Source organism: Leopardus geoffroyi, chromosome E2 (genome assembly GCF_018350155.1).
Source record: "Leopardus geoffroyi isolate Oge1 chromosome E2, O.geoffroyi_Oge1_pat1.0, whole genome shotgun sequence".
Taxonomy (NCBI): domain Eukaryota; kingdom Metazoa; phylum Chordata; class Mammalia; order Carnivora; family Felidae; genus Leopardus; species Leopardus geoffroyi.
In genome coordinates this window covers 44,990,957-45,016,692 of record NC_059335.1, presented here as the reverse complement: position 1 = coordinate 45,016,692, position 25,736 = coordinate 44,990,957, and the positions used below count along the sequence as shown (strand labels likewise).

Sequence of the window (25,736 nt, the reverse complement as noted above, 5' to 3'; positions counted from 1 at the left end):
TAAAAAGACCTGGTGTTAGGGGAGACATAATGGTAGGAGGTACACATCTGGAAATCTTCAGCATACAGATATTATATAAAGCAATGTCACAGATGACATTACCTGGGAAATGAATTACGATAGAGAAGAGATCTGGTAATTGACTTCTAGTTCTTTCCAGTGTTAGGTCAGGAAGATGAGAATGAAAAATAAGTGGCCAGTGGAGCAGGAGAGCGGAGTGTGGGGTCCTGAAAGCTAAGTGAAGAGAGTGTTTCAAATACAGAGTGACCAAGTGTGTCCAATACTACTAAGCCAAGTAAGCTAGATCTGAGAATTGACCTTTGCATATAGCCATGTGGAGGCCACTGGTGACTTTGACAAGAGATATTTCAGGAGACTGGTTTGATGAAAGCCTGATTGGAATGGGTTCAAGAGAGAATGGAAGAAGAGGAAGTGGAAACTGTGTGTGTGTGTGTGTGTGTGTGTGTGTGTGTGTAGGGTCGGGGGTGTGTGGTCAAAGAAAGTTATTTGATTTTTTTAAGAGATAAGGGACATTATAGCACATTTATATGCCAGTAGGAAGGACTCAAGAGAGGAAAGGTTTTGATCCTGGAGAAAGAGGACAATTAAAGGAACAGGTCTTTGAAAAAGCCAAAGCTTATGGGATCTAGTACACAAGGGACAGAAGAGCTAAGTAGTGTCAGGACTAGAAATACTAAAACAAGGTACTTACTGTGTACCAGGAACTAAGCAATTTTACATGACTTAATTTAGTTTTTGCAATAGTCCTAAGAGGTTTTGCTTTTGTTTCTACTTTATAAATAAGGAGATTGAGAAATGGAGAGGTTGAATAGCATGTGTAGGAACCAGAACTCCACTCAGGTGGGCAAACTCAAGAGCTTATGCTTTTATTTATTTTTATTTTAGAGAGAGAGACAGAGAGACAGAGAGAGAGAGAGTGAGCACAAGTGGGGGAGAGGGGCAGAGGGAAAGAAAGAATCTTAAGCAGGCTTCACACTCAGAGTGGAGCCTGATGCGGGGTTCGATCCCACAACCCTGGGATCATGACCTGAGCCAAAATCAAGAGTCAGATGCTCAACCGACTGAGCCACCCAGGTACCCTGAACCCAGGCTTTTAAAAACTGTATTCTATTGCCTCCGTAGAAGCAGGGACGATGGCGCCATGCAATAGAGCACAGGGGTAGCAATCAATACCTCTTCTTGAGAACAAGATCATTAAGTGTTGCGGTTGAGAAACTGTAGCTACTTTTATATTTCCAGAGTCCCTGTTGTGTCCTGAGCAAGGATAAATGATGTTCCAATTCTGTTACAGGCCTGATTACATGGCTGCTGAGAATGTGTCTGCTCCTTACAATATGAGAGAGTAGTACTCTCACCAGCTTGGAGTAAAGCTCGGGACAACCACCTCCCTTGCTGTGGACACTGTACCTTGAATTATGTAAGCCAGGTTGCAGCCACTTACAGTCCCATCGTCACATCAGTGTTTTGCCCACAGAGGCACTTTTTTGGACCCAAGTATTTTTGACATTTATACTTAATAAATTTCATTTGGTTATCACCCCTTTCCAGTGCTGTTGAAGTCAATAAATGCCAAAAGACAACTTTTTTTTTTTTTTTTTTAAAGCAGGTTTCACACCCAGTGGAGTCCAATGAGGGGCTTGAACTCATGACTGTGAAATCAAGATCTAAGCTGAGATCAAGAGTTGGATGCTTAAGACTGAGCCACTGAGGCACCCCCCAGAAGACAACTTTTAAATACATATAGAACAATGGTAGCATTGTTAAGAAATATATAGCCTCCTAAAATGACAACTCATGTATGTGTATACATTTGGGTATGTTAAAAATTCAGTCACCTTCACAGAATCAACAGGCAAAGTCTATATATGATGAGAAGATATAAGCATACTGTTGAAAGCAGGGCTTCTTAAGCTTCAGTTATAGATCAAATTCATGATATTCATGTTCCATCTGTATTAGTATTTAATATTTGTCTTTAATGTCACTTACATTTCCCCACAGTCTAGTAGGTGGATATATGTTTTTCTAACATGCAAAGACATATATGTCTACTCATGTAACATTTTGAATACCACTAGTGGTATGTTATATATACATTTTGGTAAACACCAACTGATATATGTGGAAATAACAGATGAAAGAACAAAAAGAGAATGCCTCTGGGTGTGGGACTGAGGCTGAGGGCTGGGGAGATCTGGTTTTCAGCAAAAGCACCTTTATGCTACATGATTTGCTACCACACCAGATGCTACGACACTGCCTGGCAAAACAGGAGGCGCGAAGTAATTGCTCCAAATCCAACTATATTTCATACCTTTTCCTAATGATTTTATAATTTCAGCCATAGGCTCATGCTGCTCAACACTGACATTCACGGATATCAATTCATTCACAAAGTCTGAGGAAAAAACGACAGTTACTCACCGCAAAATGAAAACTTTCAATGTTTTATTTCTGACTGCAGCTGTTTACAGAAATATAGTTGCGAGTATACAAATGTTCCAATAGAAGCAAAATATCTTTTTAATATTTAACAAGTTATCACAGATAGCTAAAAACATAGATGCAAATGAAATTCCCCCAGAGAACAAACTGAAAATATCTGGTGTCAGTGCTCTGAAATCTCAACTATGAAAGCCATATACACAAAAATGTAATCCTTATTTCATTGCAGGACAATGGAAGAAGGCAGTTCAGTGGTTGATCAGTGTGCTCAAGCAAATAAAATTAAATTAAAAAAATTTAATGGCAGAATGGTAGCTAAACCACTTGAGAATGGGTTAATGAAATATGTGCAATATGTTAAATTAAAAGACTAATAAAAGAAGTGAATAAAACTCAGTAAAATTGTCCAAAAAGAGTAGCAACTACTTGGAGCTTATCAATTAGAAGGAAACAAGGCGAGCAGATACATTCATTAGCTCAAAAGAAATTAACTCCATGTCACTGGGATCAGTTTGTAGCTACTAAAGTCATAAACCCTTCAGTGCAGGACAGTTCTTCATTGGACTCATTAGTTTGATTCCAAAGCCACCCTCAAACATCTGAGACGGTGTGTGTGTATGTATATGTGTGTGCGTGTTGTCCTGAGGTTCATTAGGTAAAATAATAAGCAAACTCTATAAACTATTTCACACCAAATTTCTTCTGGGGAAGAAAAAGAACAGGGATAATATGGCTAAACATGGGGCTTCTAAAAGAGACACTACAAGTTGGAGTCAAATAGAACCATGACAGAATTCTTTGGGCACAGGAATACATTATGCAATCAACTGGGGAAGAGGGGAAAGGGAACAAGAAAGGAGGAATGTACCTAGAGCATCTCCCCACAGTTTGCCTAAGTGTTGCCAGCACCAAGGTTTGTAGAGTAAGCCACTTACACTTCCACTGCTAGTGTTAAGCAAAGACAGCAGTGGTGATTTTTATAAAGTGAATATACAATTATTTTTAATTTGAGTGTGCATTTTTCTTCCATGAGTTAATTAATTGGTGATTTGTAAACAGTGGAAGGAAGATTACAGCAATTATGGAGGTACTAAATTACACACGAAATTAAAATGAACAAATAAATCTACTTATCTTGTTAGTTTATATTTACCATGAGGCATATAATTGGGAAGGGAGAAATGCCCAGATTAATAATGCACTGTCTTGTCCAATATTTATTTTAGTAAATAATGCGTGTCTGAAGCGTAAGTTCCAAGGATAGCTATATCTCTACTGCATCAGTTCTCATACAAACCAAGCTACTTTTAAATAAGTTTTATTGATTTAAAAAAGAAATTAAATAAGGTGCTATGTTGACCTGGCCAGCCATCTTATTTAATATCTCAGATACAAATATAAATACAAGGAATGATGTTCCGAGAGTTGGTCTAGCCAGACCAAAATTGTGGTCTGCTGGTAAAGTAAGAGGCAATGAAAAGAAAGCTTGTGTTATCACTGCCCACAAGGTACCCATTTTATGGATAAACAGGAGACTGTAGCACCCGTCAATTGTTTTAGCTACTTAAATGTCATAACAATTAAAAGAAATATAGAAGATTGCACCTATATATTTAAATCAGTCATTTAATGTAAACTTTTTAGTAAATGGTAGGAAAATGCCAAACTAAGTTAACTGAATTATCAATAACTAGACTAAGTGTATATGTATATAAAATATACTATATTTCTATAGGCAGTACTAAGAATAACTTATCATTGCCAATAAATGATTACGGATAACCAGGTTAAGCTGAATTTACATAAAGAACAATATATAACTATTTGTATGAGTAGGGGGAAAAACCTTTCTAGATCTTACTGTATACCATTTACACCAGTGGTTTTCACGCTTGAGCATACATCAGAATTACCTGGAGGGCTTGTTAAAACACAGATTGCTAGGCCCCATTCCAAAGTTTCTGATTCAGTATGTCTATGACAGGGCTCCAGAATGTGCATTTCTACCTAGTTCCCAAGTGATACTGATGCTGGCTGGTGGGCTGAGGACCATATTTTGAAAACCACTGGTTACACTCTATATGTAAAAAACTATACACTACAATGTTCTCACAGACAAAACACAAAATACTGGAAGAGGGCTGATTTTAATTAAGTCTCAAACATATACATTAGCAAGCTGAACATTAATATTTCTAAAATGGTTTGCTGAAGTGTAATCATTTCTCCACATAGTCAATTACATTTCAAAGTCTCAAGTCCTACGATACAGTCATTTTAGAAAATATTCACAGAACACTTACACCAAGCTGACTATCCAAAATAAAAAGGGATACAAATAGTTAAGATGTATTCATTAAGAAGGAATCATCACTATACAGCATTCTTGACTTCTTTGGAATGATTAAAGTGCATAATATCATTAGGGTATTAAGAATATTGCATAAAAGCCTGCAGTCTTCAGGGCCACTAAGTCAAAGAAACACCCAGGGGGGAAAGAAGCTCTATCCCAAAGCTACGGCTGTGATGCCCTCTCTTCCAGCACCACCACTGCAGCCAGGAGCCAGGACAGAGGCAAGATAACAAAACCGGAGGGACAGTCAATCCAACTGTATCTTGTTGAAAGGAATTATTACCTTTGTTCTAGAGGGATTCCAATACAACTGCTTCATTTTCTTTGACACTATTTTTCATAGAGATTACAAAGGTTCTGATAGGCAAAAGTGCACTACGACGAATTCCATGGCGTTGTCTAGTTAGAAAAATTGACTTTACCAGATTTCATCTAAATTTTGTGTCAGTGATTTATTTTTATCTAAGTAAGATGAGAGAAGATGTTTTAAATACTTCCTTCCTGAAATTTAACTACAAACATTTGTGTGCATGGAGTCTCACAGACAATAAAATTTTCATTAGCATTCAGATAAGACCTATCATTAGTTGGTCGAGATGAAGTCAAATTTAGATAATTTATATAAAGCCTCAACACTGTAACTCTAATGTTTATTTTATTTTTCAGAGACAGAGTGCGAGCAGGGGAGGGACAGAGAGAGAGAGAGGGAGTCACAGAATCCGAAGCAGGCTTCAGGCTCTGAGCTGTCAGCACAGAGCCTGATGGAGGGCTTGGATCTTATGAACCATGAGATCATGACCTGAGCCACAGTTGGCGCTTAAGCGACTGGGCCACCCAGGCGCCCCTAATTCTATAACCTATTATTTACCCTCCCCCAAAGGAACAATTCTAGCAAAGTATCTCTCTGTTACTCTTATGCCAAAGGGAGAGACTTATGAAGCTGTTTTCTCTGGTGTTAGAAAAATGGAGAAAAGAATGCTAAATGAAATAATTGAAAGATGGGGCCTACTGAAATAATTTATTTGTTTTTGGCAATAGTGAAAAATGAAATTACAAGAAAGGGGCACTATTATGGTAGAAAGGCACTTTTCCATATGCATTTAGTCTAGATATAAAATATTAATTAAAAATTTTTTTTTCTGAGAGAGATAGTGGAGTAAAAATGGAATTTTATTAATGAATGAGGCTAGAATGGCATGAAAATAAATGGGAATTAAAGAATTAATTAGAGTACTGAGGCAATTCACAAATGATACTATAGGAATTACTCGGATATTTACTGCATTGTGAACATTATGTCCACGATTTAGCTCTAGTGACACAAATAAGCGGAGGAGAAAACCTCTTTTTAATATGGATATACCTAACTTAGTAGGGAATGTGCTCTGAGTTTTTTTCCTAATAGAGCTGCTGAACTATACAGTCTTTGTCTTCAGGGAGTCCCTCCAAATAAGTAAGGTGTGCAGACAGAACATGGCTGTACAGGTTAGGGATGAAGCCTGTGGTCATAACTTTTTTGTCAAAAAAGTTTTTTGAAACTTTTTGAAACTAAAGCTAACAGACCTCATCAAGTTTTCAATTAATTAGAAAAAAAATTAATAAATCTTAGAACAGAAATTTTCATCAGAATGATGAATAATTCTCAAATTACTCCTAGTGAGTATTTATAAGTCACGTTTAATTTGAGACTTTGATTATTAAAGCATTTAATTCTGGTCTTTAATTATTGATCTGTCTAAACAGATTTCACTCTTCTAAAACAAGTGTCCAAAACAGTTTAGATGGCCAAAAAGAATTATTACTTTAGTTCTAGGGGGACTCAGATAGAACTTTTTTCTCATTTGCTTTGACATTATTTTTCCTAGGCAGATTAACTGAGGTTCTGATGGATAAGAAATGCACTATAATGAAATTCTAAACTACAGCATAGACAAAATTACCACAAAAAGAAAGGAAGAAAGGGGGGGGGGTCCCTCATTAATTCTGCTTTTTATAATAAATAAAGCCCTTTAAAAACCTGTTCCAGAGAGTCTGGCAAAAACTGATTTGCATTGGCTGCTCTAATTACAAAGGTAACATGATAAAGCTCTGAGGCAAATATGATTTCTAGTTGTCTTCTCCCCTGTTGGTGTGGATATATCATGGAATGACAATAAGGAATAACACACACATACACACACACACAGAAAGATAAGCTCCAAGCATTAAGGTGATTTGCTAAAAGCAAGAGCAACTGAATATAACAATATATAAAGGACTAAAAAAAGGTTCAGAGTTTATTTAGGTCCTTCTGCCATAAATAAATTTACTAAATTGTTGCTTCCAAGGCCTTTGCTGGCTCATGGAGTCTCTCTCATAGATCGCTATTATTTGTAACATTAATCTGGAAATTGTATTATTAGCACACGTATCAACCACTGACCACTGAGCTAACTCTTCAGTAAGAAGACAAATGTCTTTTGTAACCAAATAGTCAGAATGCTGTACTTAACAGTGACCTTTAGGGGTAGGGAACATTTAACGATGTTAAAAAAAATATCCATCATTATTGAATAAGAATGTGGTAGCATAGCACAGCCCTTGTATAAATAACCACAAAATTTATGAAAATAAAATTTGGGTTTTCTGCCTCCGTCCAATCAAGCCACTACAGTTCAGGTGTATGTTCTGTTCTAAACTTAGATACTATAAAACAGAAAATTGGTCCCTGGTAACTTGGCATTGGCGATCAGCATTTTACGATGATAAGCCTCTTGCGAAACAACAGAACAGAAGTCAGCACACAAGCCAGTCTTCTTGCCACCACTTCATCCACAGAGCAGTGCTAAGAAACATTCTAGTTGAAACTTGGTGAGCAAATAGACTTCCTGAGTCTCCTGTATAATCTCTTAGAAAAAAAGTCAGAAAACTCAGAAATAAACTTACAGTATTTTATTTCTACTTCTTATTTTTATACCTGCTGGGTAAGCTCTTTATACCTCTGCAGTTAGAGTTTTACATGTTAAAACTGAAGCACTGGATTGTGTGGCTGGTCCTTCTCATAACCTGAACTATACTGGGTAATTTTCCCTGATGCGGTGGGGAGAGATGACCTATTGAGGAAAATGCTTTTGGTTCAGAGAATCTATAAAGTAGCTCTGGATATTACAAGATGGGGAAAACGTTATTAAAATTACAAACATGGTTTGTGGTTTTTTTTAGTGTTATTATAAATAAAAGGCATAGAATACAGAAAGCCAATTAATAATAACAATAACAACAATAAAATATTAAATATATAGTGAGCAAAGACTGAATGGCTCATTCTCATGAAACACCATCTGACACAATTGCCTGATGGGTTTCCTTACTCTAACATTTTGCTGAGTGAAAGATCCAGCAAACACACAGTAAGCTGCCTTTAGCCCACTAATAACATCAAGGAACTGCCTGATGGAATGGCCACAGATGAACAGGTCATTTGTTTCAAAAGATACTTAAATACTCAATAAAGACATAACAAACCCCCCCTCACTGTTATCAGACGCCACGTTGTGGTAGAACATCAGACAAACTCACAAATTTACCACAAAAATGTGTGGCAAAAAAAGAATAGTTTATATATATGTATATATATAAATTTCTATATTTATGCCAATGTACTCACTCAGTACAAATAGCAAAATAGTATACCATTTCCTAAATACAAAATATAGCTTTCCAAAAAAATGAAACACACATTAGATATAAACCATCCAAAACTTGAACGATTGAAAACTGTATTCAAAAGTAAATGACCCAGAGTAGGTCTCTTTCTGAAAAGTTCCCTTCATATCGGCAAGAAGCCTGTACTACTGAAAACGTAATTCAATGCCTCTCAATCAGAGAGAGAAAGAAAGAAAGGGTCAGGGTGGAGGGAAGAATATATAAGAACAAAGAGAAAAAACAAATTAGGAGAAGAGCACATTCAAAGAACTAAGGAGGACCACAAAAAGGGGGAAAAAAATCTGGCTGTATAAACAAAACCAACACCACAATTCCACAAAGTTCAACTAAATGTATAGGATAGAAAACAAATTAAAAAAAAAAAAAAACACAACAGAAAAGTAGCCTTCAACAAATAATTAACAGGCTATTTTTTTTGTACACTTAATAAAAATAAATGAAACAGACATGAATACCAAAACATCTTATCTACATATAGAAGCCACACACAATTTGGCCTTAAACTGTATAAACAGCTTTCTACATGCCAAAAGGAAAACGAGACGTAAGCACGTGCCCAAACGACAGGTTGTCGTGAGAAGCAGGCATCCCGTGGGTGGCAAGAACACCCAAAACTGTGTAACTAATGCTACAACTGCAACTGCAAATTCTGGAGTGTGTAATTTTGCTCTCTAGAGACGTAACACAAGTTAATTCTTCATTTTAAGTCAATGATATGACCCTGTAAAGCCTAAGGCTTGTGGGAACCATCAGATAAGTGACCACTTCAAACTGTAAAGCACTGAGGTGACAAGTGAATTACACTCACTGCAGTTTAGGGAGAAGTGATGTTTCAAGAAATTTTAGTTTGCTTTTTTTTTTTTTTTTTTTTAATTAAAATGTACACTGTTTCCTATTAGAGGGAAAAATTTGAAGACTTCAGGACAGCACCGTTCATGGGGAAAAAAATGCATTGTTTCTTGTTTCTCAGGAATCAGCTCCCCTCACTCCTAAAAGAGTGGCCCCCCACCCTGCCTGTGCTGCAGGAGTTGCTGGGTTACCCCAGACCAAAGCGGCCTTTCCCTTTAAGTTGCTACAGGGTCACAAAGCTCGTAGTATATTACTAATTGTCTAAAATAAAGTGAAGAAGAGGGGGAGAATAATAAAAATGAACATAAAAAGGGAACACCGGTCCAAGACGGGGATAAGAAGAAAACAGACTGAAGTTGCTCTGTCAGTTTTAACTGCTATAGGAGGATATCAGAACACAATTTACCATGTATTAACCCCTTCATTTTTTTGATAGAGCAAGATAATTATTCTTCTCTGCACAGGTATGGCTAAAACCCTTAATAGAAACACAGAGAATGAACAACTCTCTGGAAAATAAAATCAATAGCATTTCAGCTGTTCCTAGATTGTGTGTTGTCTGCCTTTGTAATAAAGAGGCCTCTCATCTGTGTAGAGCTCTTACTAAGTTAACTTGTCAGAATGTTACCCCTTCAGTTTCTCCATAAAAACTGAAAAAAGATTCCTTCATTTTGGCCAATAGCTGTGCTTTTTATATTGGAAAACCACAGCCTTACTTTTAGTTACTATTTGAACTTTCCTTTTTCAAAAGCCATTACTTGACTAAAACAATGCAGGTAAGAAAATATGAATGAAGAACAAAAGTAAACATGACAATATGAATTATTTTCTAATAGCAATAATAACTGAGCAGTCCAGCTTTTGAATTTGAACTATACTTTCAAAGAGATAGCGCCTAGGAAAATAGCAACAATTAATTCTGTCAGCTGGAAACTCAAATAGATTCTCAGTCATCACTGTTATTAGGAATATAAAATATTAAGATGTTAACAACGGTGGCTAATCACTGCAACAGGCAGCACAGGTGTGCTTTTTTGCAGTAAGAGTAAAATCTATCCATTTACTCAATCACAGTTTTTCATACTTTGTTTTGTTTTTAAAGTAACAGTTCAAAAATCCTCATGGAATCACATGATCTCAGGACATCTTGGAATCAGAATTTTCTTCATGGAATTTCTAAAAAAGAAGAAGAAGTTGAATATAACTCACTAAGGAGGGAACAAAATTATAAATTTCCTGTTACCCTGAAAGATTCCAAAGTATATTACAATACTATAAATGATACTGCATCATATTTATACTTCCACACACTTTTCTGACTCAGCATTTATTTCTTGAGGAAGGGAGAAATAAGACTTAATTATATCCAATCAATAGTACATTGATCAGGTGTTCTGTCATTCCGTGGTGAAGAAATTTAGAACCAAGAGGATTGCCTAGCATCAATACTATGACCACAAGCTATCATCTAGAATAATTTATTCAGATTTAAAAAGTATCATCTTACACTTTATTTTGAGAGAAAGAGAGAGAGAGAGAGAGAGAGAGAGAGGCAGAGAGAGAGAGAGGGGAGGGAATCTCAAGCAGGTCCCACTCTGTCAGCACAGAGCCTGATGTGGGGCTCGATCTCACAAGCCCGTGAGATCATGACCCGAGCTAAAATCAAGAGATGGACCACCCAAGTGTCCCTAAAAATACCATGTTGTGAGAAAGCCGTATTTCAAAAGAGTAGGGTCTAAAAAGTGTTATTACTTAAACCTAAATCTGATTAAGAATAATAAAATTTATTGATGCTTTTCAATAAAAAAGAAACCAAAATGCAATACTTACTTATCCAGTTAAAAGGTGCCAGTCAAGTTGTTCCCTTGGTTTTGCAATGAAACAAGCAAATCAATCTTTTCAATGTTCTGGTTGGTGTTTATAGAGGACGTTAGTGAAGAACTCTCTGGCATTTGCTGAGAAAGAAGTGTTGTCACAGGTGGCTGGCCCTCATTCTGTGGTTGGCCTGGCTGACTTATGGCCATCAACTGATCTGGCAATGTAGCTGGTCCAGAAGTTAAAAGCTGACTACAGTCTGCAGAGATATTTAAAATAGAGAAGCTACTTGATTAGTTACTTTCTGTTAAGGTTCATAAGAAGATATTTATTAGTTGTTGGGGGAAATTCACTATTGTGTTTACTCAATATAGAACTAGAAGTGAGGCAACTGATAGCCCTCCAAAATGGTTTTTACCGAACAGTACTGGAATTCATCCCAGGTTTACTCAAAGCAGTATAAAAATACAACTTTGCTTAGTTAGCATCATAAGTAAGTCCTACATGCTTTCCTTGGTATGTAAACATTAACGATGGGTTAACCTCCTTGGAAACTACTTACTTTAATTGGCAGAGATATTTTCTGTCATTCTTACTTCATTTTCCTTTCAAGTTTACAGCTTAAAACGGTAAACACATTCATTTATACTCATTACCACATTTAGTCCTCCCAATATCCTTTTCAAGTATATAATTATTACCACCATTTAGATGTGGAAATTGAAGCTTCTGCAGGTCAAATAACTTCTCTAAGATCTCACAGTATGTAAGTGGTATGGCTGGGACTGAACTCAGTTCTAACTACAATCTGTGTTCTTAAAACCACTGTGTTTTGCTTCCTTTTAATAAGAGTAAGAATTTGACCATCTCAGCCACTAACATTTAAGAAATAAAATTAGAGTTTCTTACTATTTTGAATGCCAAATAAGAACATTCCTGAAGTCTGTTGAGATGAGCCAGGAGAATTCTGTAGTTGGTTCATTGTGCCTCCAGTAGTGTTGTGAAATAAAGTAGCCTGTGGTTGAGGTGAAGATGTGGCTCCTTGGATTCCAGGCATGTTGTTCTGAGGGGAATAAAGAGGAGACTGCTGCATGTCTTGTTGGTTCATAGTGGTCTGCAAAGCAGACATGGATGCTGGAGAGAGGAACAGTGTTACTTGCTGCTCTTGAGAACTGGGTGACCCTTGGACTAACTGAATCTGAGGAGAGCTATGGAACAAGGAAGTCTGTGGTGACTCAGACTGGGTAGGACCTGGGTTCTGAAGAGAGGAAACTGTAGGCTGGTTCTGAAATTGCATGGGCTGCTGCTCTTGGTTCATGGGGGCCATATTATTTTGTTGGTGAAAGATGGACTGATTCTGTTGCTCCTGGTTAGCCAGCGCGTTTGGACTTGGGTTGAATATCATGTTTGGCGGTGGCTGCTTCTGAGATGCCATTGTAGCCATGGTGTTCTGATTACTGAACAAAATGCTTTGCTGTTGTTGCTGTTGCTGCTGCTGCTGCTGCTGCTGTTGCTGCTGCTGCTGTTCCTGGGATGGAGAGTTACTCTGGATAGCAACCATTGAGTGCTGTGACTGGAAAATTGTTCCTTGTTGGTTTTGAGGCATTGGATTTGGAGGAAGGGAGCCCAGGGACACCTGAGGCTGAAATATACCTTGCTGGGAGGGTTGGGCCTGTTCCTGGGAAAGCAACGGGGTCTGGATGTGTGATATTGGAGCCTGCTGTTGAAAAGCAGCTTGCTGCTCAGTGTTAGATGTGGACTGAAGCGGAGAAATTGAGTTCTGAGCTGCAAAAAATGAAATCTGTTCTTCTTGGGCTACGGTGTTACTTTGAAGATTATTCATTGGACTCTGGGAAAGAAATATGTTGGCTGACTGCTGGTCTTGAGGAACAGAAGAGCCCTGTAGCACAGCCATGGTACTTTGCGAGTGAAACATCGGAGGCTGCATTTGTTCCGAGGACGTTGTAGAAGTCTGACTGTGAACAATAGGACTTGGGCTATGAAAAATAGAACCTTGAGTTTCCTGGGAAAGGTTCTGAGCATCAGCAATAGGATTTTGGGGATGAAAAAGTGGAGCCTGTGAATGAGAAGACTGCTGCAAAAAATTCCCAGATTGGAGGGACATCATCTCATTACTTTGTTGGAATAAACCATTACCTTGTTGCTGAGTACCATTATTCTGAACACCCATTATACTTTTCGTAGATGAGAAAAGGTTTACTTGAGGTTGACTGTCCCCACTATGTTGCATTTGGACCATGGTCTGAAAGACACTGTTCTGAATCTGCTTGGCTTGTGCTCCAGTCTCTTCTCCATCTCCTGAACTTGATGTCTGAAACATGGTAGTGCCAGGGGTGGCAACCTGCTGCGTGGTGGTTGTAGTAGTTTCATTTCCAGAAACTGCAGGGGGAGAAGAGAACAATTCGCACTGCATTTGCATGTCCTCATTGGTAGATAATGCGCTCATCATGTGAGAGGTCTGCTGATAAACTGGAGATTGCTGAAGGTTTCCATTTGCTGAAGCCGGTGAAGGAAATAACTCCGACTGAATCTGGGCAGCTGCCTGACAGATACTCTGTTGCATCTCCATCACCATTGCAGCCGATGATTCCATCACTTGCTGCTGCTGTTGTTGCTGTTGCTGATTGGATAACGTGTTTTCGCTCTGTGGGTGAACACTTTCGGCTCTTCCAGCTATTAAATTATCTGGTCTAGTATGGACTGTTGGCTCTGTTGAGGAGAACATTCCAGGGCTTACGCTGTTTTGAATTTGACTGACTTGTTGAAAAATGTCTGCACTAAGCTGTTCTTGAACATTCTCATTACCATCTGGAGCAGAAAACAAAACTGAAGATAACTGTTGTTGTGCCTCTAAAACTTGCTGGACCAAGTCAACATTTCCACTGCTGCCACTAGCAGTACTGCCCGTAAAACTTCCGGCTTGCAAATGCTGAATCGTATTCTGTAGCTGACTCACGCTGTTTGGGGATGGGAAAATATTTGATGACATCTGCTGCTGTAAAGTCTGTGCTTGTTCTTGTAGTGGTGACTGCTGCTGTTGCTGGGATGACTCAGTCAGGTGTGACAAATTAACCACTGTGCCATCAGATTGTAATACTTCTCTGGACTGAGTGTCTCTTGTCTGAAATGGTGTAGCCGGCTGCAGTAGTGCATCATTGTTGGGCAGCTGACTAGAAGCAGAAACTGCTGGAAAGGTACCAGGCTGTGAAATGTCCTGTGTCTGGATAGTTGTCAGGGTGTCTGGGTTGTAGGTCTTGGGCTGAATCTGCTGCTGCTTTTCATTTTCAGAAGGTAAGTGGGAAGATGATGATGATGAAAAAGACCCATTTCCTGCTATGTTAGAGATATTTTCTAATGTTTGTTGAGTTGATCCAACTGTCTTTGTAGTCTAAAAAATAAAAATCCCCAAATAATATGTGTATATAAACATTAAATTAGTTCATATGACACTTCAAAAATTATTATTCTAAAAACACACATATATGCAGGACCAATTTCTACTCTACATTATTCTGTTGGAAAACAGGTGCAAGATTGATTCTCAGGGATACCATGACATCTGGCTGTCATCAGGATATCTTTTTTTCTTAAGTTTATTTATTTTGAGAGAGAGCGAGTACGTGAGCAGAGGAGGGCCAGAGAGAGAATCCCGCTGTCAGTGCAGAGCCTGATGCATGACTCGAACCCATGAACTATGAGATCATGACCTGAAACAAAATCAAGCGGGGTGCTCAACCAACTGAGCCACTCAGGTGCCCCTCTTTTTAACAAATGTTGTAAGTGAAGGCAGCCAAACAAAAAACTAGAATAATCAGTTACTGATATGCTTAGGACAGGAAGAACACATTAATAGTAAATTTTAAAGTATCTCCATTTTGTGGATCATTGGTAGAATTATAGGGGGGAAAGTTATAAGTGAGAAAGGGAAAGAGAGTTATAGAAAAAGACAGGGGGAAAAAAAGGAAATAAAAAACATCTCCAATTCTGAAAATACTAAACCTATACTGTCATCAATGCCTTACATCCCACAGGTACAGCTAACATTAATTCCTTCCTTACCAAAATATATATTAGAAGTCGCTTTGCAGACTATTTTATTGGTTAGTAAAAGTATTCACTCTGAAAAGCAAAACTCATTAACTGCAACCAAAGAGAAACACATGTGAAAGAAACAGGAAAAGTAAAAAGCATAAACATGGGGAAAGGTAATCAAACTATTAAAAATATAGCAATTTTTATAACAGATTAAGATGTAGAGCACTTATCAACGTAGCTTACCTTAAAAATAGGGGAAGATCTTTTTTCTGTTACTTCCATTGGAGTAACATCTTCACTCTTAATCATACTGCTTGATATGAGTGGAGTGATCAGAGCACTGGGAAGAATATTTACCTTATCTAAGTTACAACCAGTAGTTTTCATTGCTGTACACACACAAAAAAAAAGAAAGAAAGAAGGTTTAAAATCATCAACTATTTCATTCTATAATATGTTGACTTAGTCATGATTTAAATGTCTTTTTTTTTTTTAAGGGAGAGAGAGAAAGTGTGCGAGCAGGGGAGAGGGGAACGGGGTGGGGAGGAGAGAGATGGAGAGAGAAAGAGAAAGAGAGAGAGAGAGAGAGAGAGAGAGAGAGAGAGAAAATGAATCTTTAAAAAAAAATTTTTTTTTAATGTTTATTTCTGAGAGAGAGAGCGTGAGCGGGGAGGGGCAGAGAGAGAAGGAGACACATAATATGAAGCAGGCTCCAGGCTCCGAGCTGTCAGCCCAGAGCCCAATGCGGGGCTCAAACTCCCGAACTGTGAGATCATGATCTGAGCCAAAGTCAGACACTCAACTGACTGAGCCACCCAGGCACCCGGAAAGAATGAATTTTAAACAGGCTTCACACTCAGCACTTATCACAGGGCTTGATCCCAAAACCCTGTGATCATGACCTGAGCTGAAATCAAGAGTCGGAATCTCAAGTGACTGAGCCACCTGGGCACCCCTAAATGTCTGTTTTTTGATGCTATGCTGGTAGCATGAAATATAAAACTGGTGTATCAAAATGTGTCCTCCCTTTTTTGAAGCAGTAGTGGCTTGAGGCCTCCTGATATGAGCCAGGTTAGATAACAACAAGCTTAAGCAGTTCAGTTATCGAGCTATACGCCTCAAGGCCCTTTCGAGGTACTATGAATTGCACTAATCAACACAGTCACAGTAAGTTGTAGGATACAGCTTAGAAATCTCCAGGTAAAAGCTACTCAATCACAACTCTCCTCTTAGCATATGGCTACCCAGCAGCATAAAATCAAAACTTCGTAAGGGCCATAGAATTGTTGGAACATTTCTCTCAACAAAACTCAAGTGTCTCATTAGCATATACCACCAAGTAACCAGACAGACTTTGCTTTTCTATATTAATGTCTTAGAAAACGTGTATTTGCTAAGTTCTTTTAGACAGGACTTAAATTTTTTTCTTTTCAGAAATTTAAGAATTATTGTAGGTTTACTAATTAAATCTCCAAAGCAAAACCAGCAAGTATTTTCTACTTCCCTCTCCTTCATTCTGCAGGAATAGTTACAGATTTACACTACGGAGACATAATATATAGCAGATAAGGTAGGTTTTACCATTTTGGCATATCTACTTTTCCTCCTTGATTCCTTTTCTTTCTTTTTTTATCTCAAGTCTGCACTACTGGCATTTAGTGGAGCCTACTGATACCACAAATGATAGTCCTCTGAACTGAACATCTAGCCAAATTCTGAATCTAAGTGTTTACCACTACTTTGAAACCCTGTGGAGACACATACAAATTCCCCAGAAGGCATAGCTGTTAAACTCTTTAGTTTGATACTGAGAAGAAATACCAGCTACAAAGAGGATTTTAAAGTGGCATATGGTATATGACCAGGATGGCTATCTTTGTAAATATTTTGATTTACATATATCTGAAATTTTCTTGTCTTACTTCAGCTGGTCTCACAGTTAATTGGCTAGAAACAATTCCTGTGGAAATAGATTATATTGACGGAGGGGAAAGTGTTCATTTAATTTTTGATATTCTACATTTTATTACTCTGAGAAATGGATCATTTACTCATGAATTCTCAGGCCTATTTTCACCTAGATTCTAACAATACCAATACAATTCAATTCATAATCCAATTTTGACTGAGACAAAACTAAAGATCATGCACAAGGCAGGCATTTAAAAGTATTCTAGGCCCATCTCGGGGAGCCTGGGTGGCTCAGTCGGTTAAGCGTTGGACTCTGGCTCAAGTTGTGATCTCGCAGTCCGTGAGTTTGAGACCCGCGTCGGGCTCTGTGCTGACAGCTCAGAGCCTGGAGCCTGTTTCAGATTCTGTGTCTCCCTCTCTCTGACCCTCCCCCATTCATGCTCTGTCTCCCTCTGTCTCAAAAATAAATAAAGGTTAAAAAAAATTAAAAAAAAAAAGTATTCTAGGCCCATCTCAAAGGACAGTTTGAAAGACCACTGGTAACGTCCTAAGTTGATCCTATAATGTTCAACTATCCTTTTTTTTTTTTTTTTTTTTAATGTTTATTTACTTTTGAGAGAGAGAGAAAGAGAGTGAGGAAGGGGCAGAGAAAGAGGGGTATGAGGATCTGAAGCAGGCTCCATGCTGACAGTAAAGAGCCTGATGCGGGGCTCAAACCTGCGAACCAAGAGATCATGACCTGAGCTGAAGTCGGACGCTTAACCGAATGAGTCACCCAGACGCCCCTTCAACTGCTATATTTGCTTTTTAGTTCTAGTAGAATATGAGTGTCATGAAGGCAGATTTTGTTGTTGTTGCTTGGTACATAGTAGGTAACCAATAAACATTTGCTGAATTAATGAAGCAATGAATAATCTTACTTTACTTTTGTCATAGTTTAGTTTGTTGTGGACTGTTTGGTTAATGATACAGTGTAATGTTGCATATTTTCATTATAACATTTCTGGCCTAAAAAGTTTAACATCTAAAGACAAATTTATATTACAATTCAATTAGAAACTATATAAAAATTCACTGACAAGTAAATGCATCACCTACAGTTAAATCGATCTGTACATGATTTTTGCCCAAATTTATTTAGAGAGTAATTCTTTTTTAAAAAATGTTATTTTGAGACACACACACACACACACACACACACACACACACACACACACACATACATACAAGTGAGGGAGGGAAGAGAGTGAGGGAGTGGGGGGGGGGAGAGAGAGAGAGAGAGAGAGAGAGAGAGAGAGAGAATCCCAAGCAGGCTCTGTGCTGAGCGTGGAGCCTGATTCAGGGCTTGATCTCACAACCCTGATATCATGACCTGAGTCAAAATCAAGAGTTGGATGCTTAACCAACTGAGCCACCCAGGAACCTCTGGAGAATAATTCTGATTATCAGAGTTTTTCCCCCCTTTTTGGAAAGTAAGAATGGGTGGAAGAAGTTGAGCAAGAGTCTTTAACTCCTCTAAGGAGACTACTGATAGGCAGGTCTATTGGTATAGACAAACAAGAAAAGGACAATTTGTCTAATGTCCACCCAAAGATACAAATCTTTCTATAGCCACAGGCACGAAGTCTTTCTATGGCCAATAACCATTTAGTTTTCTGACACTTATTCTGGTCTGCTTGTTGTTTAGCTATGTATGAACTACAGCTAGAATCTTGCTGGTGCTACTCACAAGAATGGAAGGTGCTTCCCTGAGCTCCCTGGTATAGGTGGTGAGGGATGCTGGATCTGCATAAAGGGAAAGACTTCTCCTGGTATGCTCTCTGGTCTCCTGATACTAGTGGGCTTCCCATTCTATCCCTGCTGGTGCTGCTGGAGATAGGGAAGCACTTATGTGGGCTACTTCTGCCACTGGTTGGAAGGTCAAAAACTTCAAGGTCAGGGTGGGTTCCCGGCCATTGGGTGAAAGTTTGGGACACCCTGGATCTGTTTCACTTTCTGCCATTAGACTGCCTTCTATTACTGGGTGGAAGATTAGGAGACACTTGGCCTGGGTCTTCCTCTGCTGTTGGGGGAAGGACAGGGAGACACAGGACCTGCTGATACCACCAATACAGGCAGCACAGGGCCTGTGTGCTATGTCCTGGTATGGGGTAGGGGATGGGTTGGCTCTCTGGGTTCTGTTGTTCCCTCTTCTGCAGACCGACTGACCTGCTTCAGCTGGCTTATGTGAAGCCTGTGTTTTGGCCTTCCTCGGTTCTACTGTCTGGATATCTGGCCTACTGCTACTTGGCAGGTGTGGGGCATGGAGTGGGTTGACCATCTCAAGTTCTGCTGTTGCTACCACAAATGTGGGTGGGGGGGTTAGATGGTCCCCCAATTTTGCTAGGGGGTCAGCTGCTGCCACTAGGTATGAGTCATCCTACTAAGCCTCTACTAGGCTTGGCCTTTCCTGGTCTTTCAGAGCAGGCTATTCATGCTTATTTGTTGATTTATTGTGTCTGTACCTGTTGCCAGTTTTGAGTCACAGACTTCTCTGGTGCCCAATTCAGATAAATGGTAGATATAAAGAAAACCCAGAAAACTCACTTAGGGTCAGTCTCCAAGTTCTGAAGTCCCTAGCCTGTCCACTTTCTTCTTTCTATTTTCAAAGTGTTTTTACGACTGTTCAATTATCTCCAACATAATTTGGTAGATTTAGAAGGGAGGAACAGGGAAAAGTGAGTCTATACTATCTATCGTATCCCAGAACCTGTAACTATATCTTAATGGACCAGTAAACAATATTAAATGGGTTGAGAGATGTCACTCTGCCTTTCTTTCCTACATTCTCATTATGTATTTATAATCCTTTACAAAGTTTCAGGCACTGTTCTGGGTTCCAATGATGATTAAGATGGATAAAGCCCAGGGCGCCTGGGTGGTTCAGTCAGTTAAGTGTCCCCCTCTTGATCTTGGCTCAGGTAATGATCTTGCAGTTAATGAACTGAGCCCCATGCTGGCCTCTGGGCTAATAGCATGGGGCCTGCCTGAGATTCTCCCTCTTTCCCTCTCATTCTGCCCCTTGTCCACTTGCATGCTCGGTTTCTCTCTCTCTCAAAAAAATAAACTTAAAAAAAAAAAAGATGGATAAAGTCCTACTGCCTAGAAATTATATTTTGGTGAAAAAGGAAAAAAACATCAAACATGTAAAGTCTTTGTATTGCCTAAGGGTTAGGGGAGAACTCTTAAGCCAATTCAGAAAATCCATAAGAGAAGATAAACACATTTCATCATCCAAACATCAATTTGAATTTGTGAAGAATATGAGTATTGATAGTTTATGCCAAACAACTTTTTAAAAAAATGTTTTAATGTTTATTAATTTTTTGAGGGAGAGAGACAGAGTGTGAGCAGGCAAGGGGCAGAGAGAGAGGGAGACATAGAATCCGAAGTATGCTCCAGGCTCTGAGACTGACGCAGGGCTCAAACTCATGAGATCATGGCCTGAGCCGAAGTCAGACACTTAACAGACTGAGCCATCCAGGGGCTCCTATGCCAAACAACTTTTAAACAGTCTTCTCTTCTATCCCTGCAGACAGTTGTTGAAACTCAGAACAATCTTTACTAAAAGTTTTTTGTCAGCAAGCAGCCTTTAGATCAAGTACAAATATGTTAGATTAAAACATAAATTAAGATTTAGAGGGGAAGAAATAATAGTTTTGGGGGAAATCTAAGTTGCAAGCTATGTCAGTTACTAGCTGTGTGACCTTGAGCAAATTACTTAACTTCTCTAAGCCTTGGTTTTATTCATCTGTAAAATGAGATTGAGATATGTCTCCTCCAAGCTTCAAAACCTTTCCACATAGTTAAAACCAGTTAGAGAAAAGTATATGTTCTCAACGATTTTTCACACTCATCCAATTAATCACTGCTTACAGAGCTGAAACCATGAGGGAATGCACATCAATACAAGTTGATCCTCGAACAATGTGAGGGTTGAGGTACTGACACTGCCACACAGTTGAAAATCTGCACAGAACTTTTGACTGTCTCAAAACTTTGTATCAAAACTAATACATAATTAGTTTTGACTGTATCAAAACTAATGATAGCCTACAGTTGACCAGAAGTCTAACCCATAAAATAAACAGTTGATTAACATATTTTGTATGTTATATGTATTACATACTATATTCTTACAATAAAGTAAGCTAGAGAAAAGAAAGTGCTATTAAGAAAATCATAAGGAAAATAGATATACCATATCTACTGAAAAAATCTCCATAAGTGTACCTGTGCAGTTCAAACCTGTGTTATTCGAGGCTCAACTATACTTTATCCCTGAATCCTAAACCTGCAGTAAAAGTCTTTGAGCGATCTATCTAGAGAATCTCCTCACATCTACCTGTACCTATAGATACAGAAAACTTTCTGGAAATATGCCCAAGAAACTGTTGACAGTAGTTTATGCTATATACTTTGTCTTACTTAATTTGTATTGTTTTTGTGTAAAGGATATAGACACAGTGCACTTATCTTCTTTACTCTCCACCCACTCTCGCCTGAGCCCTCTCCAAGGAATTAGAAATTTCCTTTAGAGCAAAAGCTTTCAAAAACTATCATATTTAGGTTATCAAGTTCTAAATCTTGTTTTTTATTTTTTTTAAGTTTACTTATTTATGTTTTGAAAGAGAGAGAGAGAGAACAGGTGAGTGAGCAGGGAAGGGGCAGACAGACAGGGAGAGACAGAATCCCAAGCAGGCTCTGCACTGTCAGCACAGAGGCTCACACGGGACTTGAACCCAAGAACTGCAAGATAATGACCTGAGCCAAAATCAAGTCAGACATCTAATCGATTTAGCCACCCAGGCGCCCCAAGTGCTATATCTTATTGTAATTGATGTCTATTTAAGTCACTTGGAAGATTCCTGCCAGCACACAAGTTTAAAAGTCATTTATAATGCTCAGTCTTCATTAAACGATACCTAATTAAATCTCTCAGATGGCACTGTGGTATTATACTAAAGCTCTGATTTCAAGCAATCATAAAAATAAGACATATGTCAAAAAAAATTCCTGGTTCTGAAAGCTACTATTTTTAAAATTGATCACGAATCTCCAAATAATGATATTCTATTTAAAATGACAAGTGAAAAAATTAAATTGATAAGTTTAGCATTCAATTTAATATTCTATCTTCAAAAAATTTTTACCATGATTTCACTTGTAACTGTCAAAATAAGGTCTGAATTGTGAAAAATTAATAGCATGTATCTGTGTGTTTGTTTCTAATCCTTTTTAAAAAAATGTTTGTTTATTTTTGAGAGAGAGAGTGAGAGGGGGAGGTGCAGAGAGATAGAGGGATAGAGGATCAGAAGCCGGCTCTGTGTTGATAGCAGACAGCCCGATGTAAGGCTCGTACTCACAAATCGTGAGGTCATGACCTGAGCTGAAGCCGGATGCTCAACCGACTGAGCCACTCAGGTGCTCCTGTGGTCTGTTTTTTGCCAACTTTGCCATCCATGCAGGGCTTGATCCCACGAACTGTGAGATCATGACCTGAGCCGACATCAAGAGTTGGTTGCTTAACGGACTGAGCTACCCAGGCACCCCTCCTTTGTTAACACTAGCTAAGTGACCTTGGGCAAATTATTTAATTTCTCTGGAACCTTGGTTTACTCCTCTGTGAAATGAGAATAATAAATTACCTACCTCAGAGAGTTTGGAAATAGTGTCAGTAAAGAGCATGGCATTTTGCTGAGTACTTAATATACGTTCAATAAATGTTAGCTATTGTTAGCCATTATACAGTTTTGTAAATCTTGTAGTTGAATCAGATAACCTTGGCAGATTACTTACTGCTGCATTATTCCTCACTAACCTACTCTGAAAGTGTTCATGGTCAGAAATTAAAATGACAGGCATACTGAACATGCTATATGTATATGAATGCTGAATTTTACTGACAATATAAAAAAAACCCCACTGTATTTGATTAAGTATTTTTAATTTTAAAATTTTATTTGATTTAACTCACATGAATTCCAAGGCAGAAAAGTGCAAATAAAGGCTAGAATTAGAAGAATAAATCAATGGCCATTATATAATTGACCTCTTCATATATAATGGCAAAAAAGCATCATCACCGAGTATCTACTTGTGTTAGAAGTCTATTAAGAAAAATATCTACTCAATTCTGGCTCCACCACCATGTGTCAGCCACCTGAGGTATTAAAGGTTGGGTGTGGAATAAAGCATGCAAGATGGGGGAATAAAAACTAGACAGACAGAAAGAAAAAAAATCTACTCTACCACATTTTAACATCTTGAAGATGTCTTCATTGTCTCTTGGGATTGGCAAAGAGTGAATAAAGATGTCAGAAGAAAGAGTAACTAAAAAAACTTAAAAAAAATTTAATGTTTATTCATTTTTGAGAGACAGAGACAGAGCATGAGTGGGGAAGGACCAGAGAGAGAGGGAGACACAGAATCTGAAGTAGGCTCCAGGCTCTGAGCTGTCAGCACAGAGCCCGATGCGGGACTCGAACTCACTGACTGTGAGATCGTGACCTGAGCTGAAGTCAGATGCCCAACCGACTGAGCCACCCAGGTGCCCCAAGAAACTTTTAAAGATGTTAAAATTTTTCAAAATAGTTCAAATTTTGGTGTCTTCAGTTTCAAAATTTCAATGTCAAGTACTAATCTTGGTAGCAAGAAGCTTTATAAACTCTATTTTACATACATTACTGTATTTTATACTTTTAATATTTTTAACACTGAGGAATGAAAAACAAAACAAAAGTCTCCTCTACTCCAACATGTTTAAAAAAAGTTTGTTCATATGGTGACTTAAGGGAAATATCAAGTTGGGAAACAAGCATTCAGTGAAGTTAAACAAATATTTATTTTGGGATATGGAAGATACCCTGCTAAGTGTCCCAAGTACGTGAGAGAAAACCAAATAGTAAGATTTGCTAGAGAAAACATATAGGATAACCTATTTATAATTTTTGAAAAGAATCAACTTGGTACCTTTCATGGCCTCTTCAAAAGAGCAAGGTCTTGAAGGACTAGATATTTCTTTCTTCACATTTACATTCAAAGCACCAGCTGCTGCTATTAAAGCAAAACAAAACAAAAAGATTGATGTATTTATTTGAATTTGTACATAAAAAGATGTGTATCTTAAAATTCTTTCATCAGAATATTTCCCACAAGACATTATTAAATCATTTGTTTAGCAGAAAATCCAGGCAGAGAGGAGTTTTTAGAACCATCAATCTATGCTCTAAAATTCACCAACCGAGTGGGCAGCAGCACATGCTCACTTATCAAAACAAAAGCAACGGTAACTTTAAAAAATCCTTCTTGTAACAGTATTCATATTAAGGATAACTGATGAGAAGACTGATATGAAACTTTTTAAACTGATCAAATATACTGTAACACTAGCATAAAAAAAAATTCACCATTCATCCACCTAAATGATTTGTTAAAAAAATATATCGATTGAGAAACATTAGTCAATTAATTGAACTAAATTTTTAAAAACCTGTAATGAACATAAAGAATCTAGAGGGGCGCCTGGGTGGCTCAGTCGGTTAAGCATCTGACTTCAGCTCAGGTCACAATCTCACGGTCCGTGAGTTCGAGCCCCGCGTCGGGCTCTGGGCTGATGGCTCAGAGCCTGGAGCCTGTTTCCGATTCTGTGTCTCCCTCTCTCTCTGCCCCTTCCCCGTTCATGCTCTGTCTCTCTCTGTCTCAAAAATAAATAAACGTTAAAACAAAAATTAAAAAAAAAAAAAAAAAGAATCTAGAGAGTTATGATTATTCCTTTTGTAAAGCCTTGGAAAAATCCCTTGTGCACTTTTAATGGTGAATTGCTCAACTATTATTACATCAAGTCATATCAACTATATCTACTATGGCAACCTAAAAATTTTTTTTTACATTTATTTATTTTTGAGAGAGAGAGAGACAGAGTGCAAGCGGGGGCAGGGCAGAGAGACACAGGGAGACACAGAATCCGAAGCAGGCTCCAGGCTCCGAGCTGTCAGCACAGAGCCCGATGTGGGGCTCAAACTCACAACTGTGAGATCATGACCTGAACAGAAGTCAGACAGACACTCAATCAACTGAGCCACCCAGATGCCCTGGCAACTTTAAATTTAATGGGCCCAAGAACAGAGTTCAGTTCTGAAATGATAAAGTTGAATAAATTCCAGGATCTCACTTAAAATGATTATACAATAATTTTATCAAAATTTTTAATTTCTATATTTCTATGTATTTATTTTATATCCCCTAATTCATTTAGAATGGGAATTGAGTCACCTTATTTACAATTTATTTTTTTAAAGTTTATTTACTTATTTTGAGAGAGAAAGAGAAACTGCAAAAACATGCAGGAGGGGCAGAGAGAGAATCCAAAGGAGGATGCACTGACAGTGCAAAGCCCAACGTGGGGCTCGAACTCACAAACCATGAGAGCATGACCTGAGTAGAAACCAAGAGACAGTTGCTTAACTGACTGAGCCACCCAGGCACCCCACAATTTCTTATTTTTGACATGACAATGTGAAATGATATTTATAAAGATACT

The 25,736-nt window shown here is 38.2% G+C and overlaps 1 protein-coding gene across 11 annotated transcripts in view; it reads right to left on the bottom strand.

Annotated features, from left to right (window-relative positions):
• Positions 1-2,452: 2,452 nt before the first annotated feature.
• Positions 2,453-25,736, bottom strand: part of NFAT5 (nuclear factor of activated T cells 5) — a 119,525-nt gene continuing 96,241 nt past the window's right edge. For 7 of the 11 annotated variants that reach the window (XM_045443329.1, XM_045443331.1, XM_045443334.1 and 4 more), the window contains 5 exons: positions 24,167-24,250; positions 15,488-15,633; positions 12,098-14,597; positions 11,204-11,447; positions 2,453-10,549 (listed from right to left, as the gene is read on the bottom strand). In XM_045443329.1, coding sequence (XP_045299285.1) covers positions 11,212-11,447; positions 12,098-14,597; positions 15,488-15,633; positions 24,167-24,250 — 2,966 coding nt within the window. In that variant the 3' untranslated portion in view covers positions 2,453-10,549; positions 11,204-11,211. Of the gene's footprint in view, positions 10,550-11,203; positions 11,474-12,097; positions 14,598-15,487; positions 15,634-24,166; positions 24,251-25,736 lie in introns of those variants that run through there. The other 4 variants (XM_045443330.1, XM_045443332.1, XM_045443339.1 and 1 more) reach the window with 2 other exon arrangements.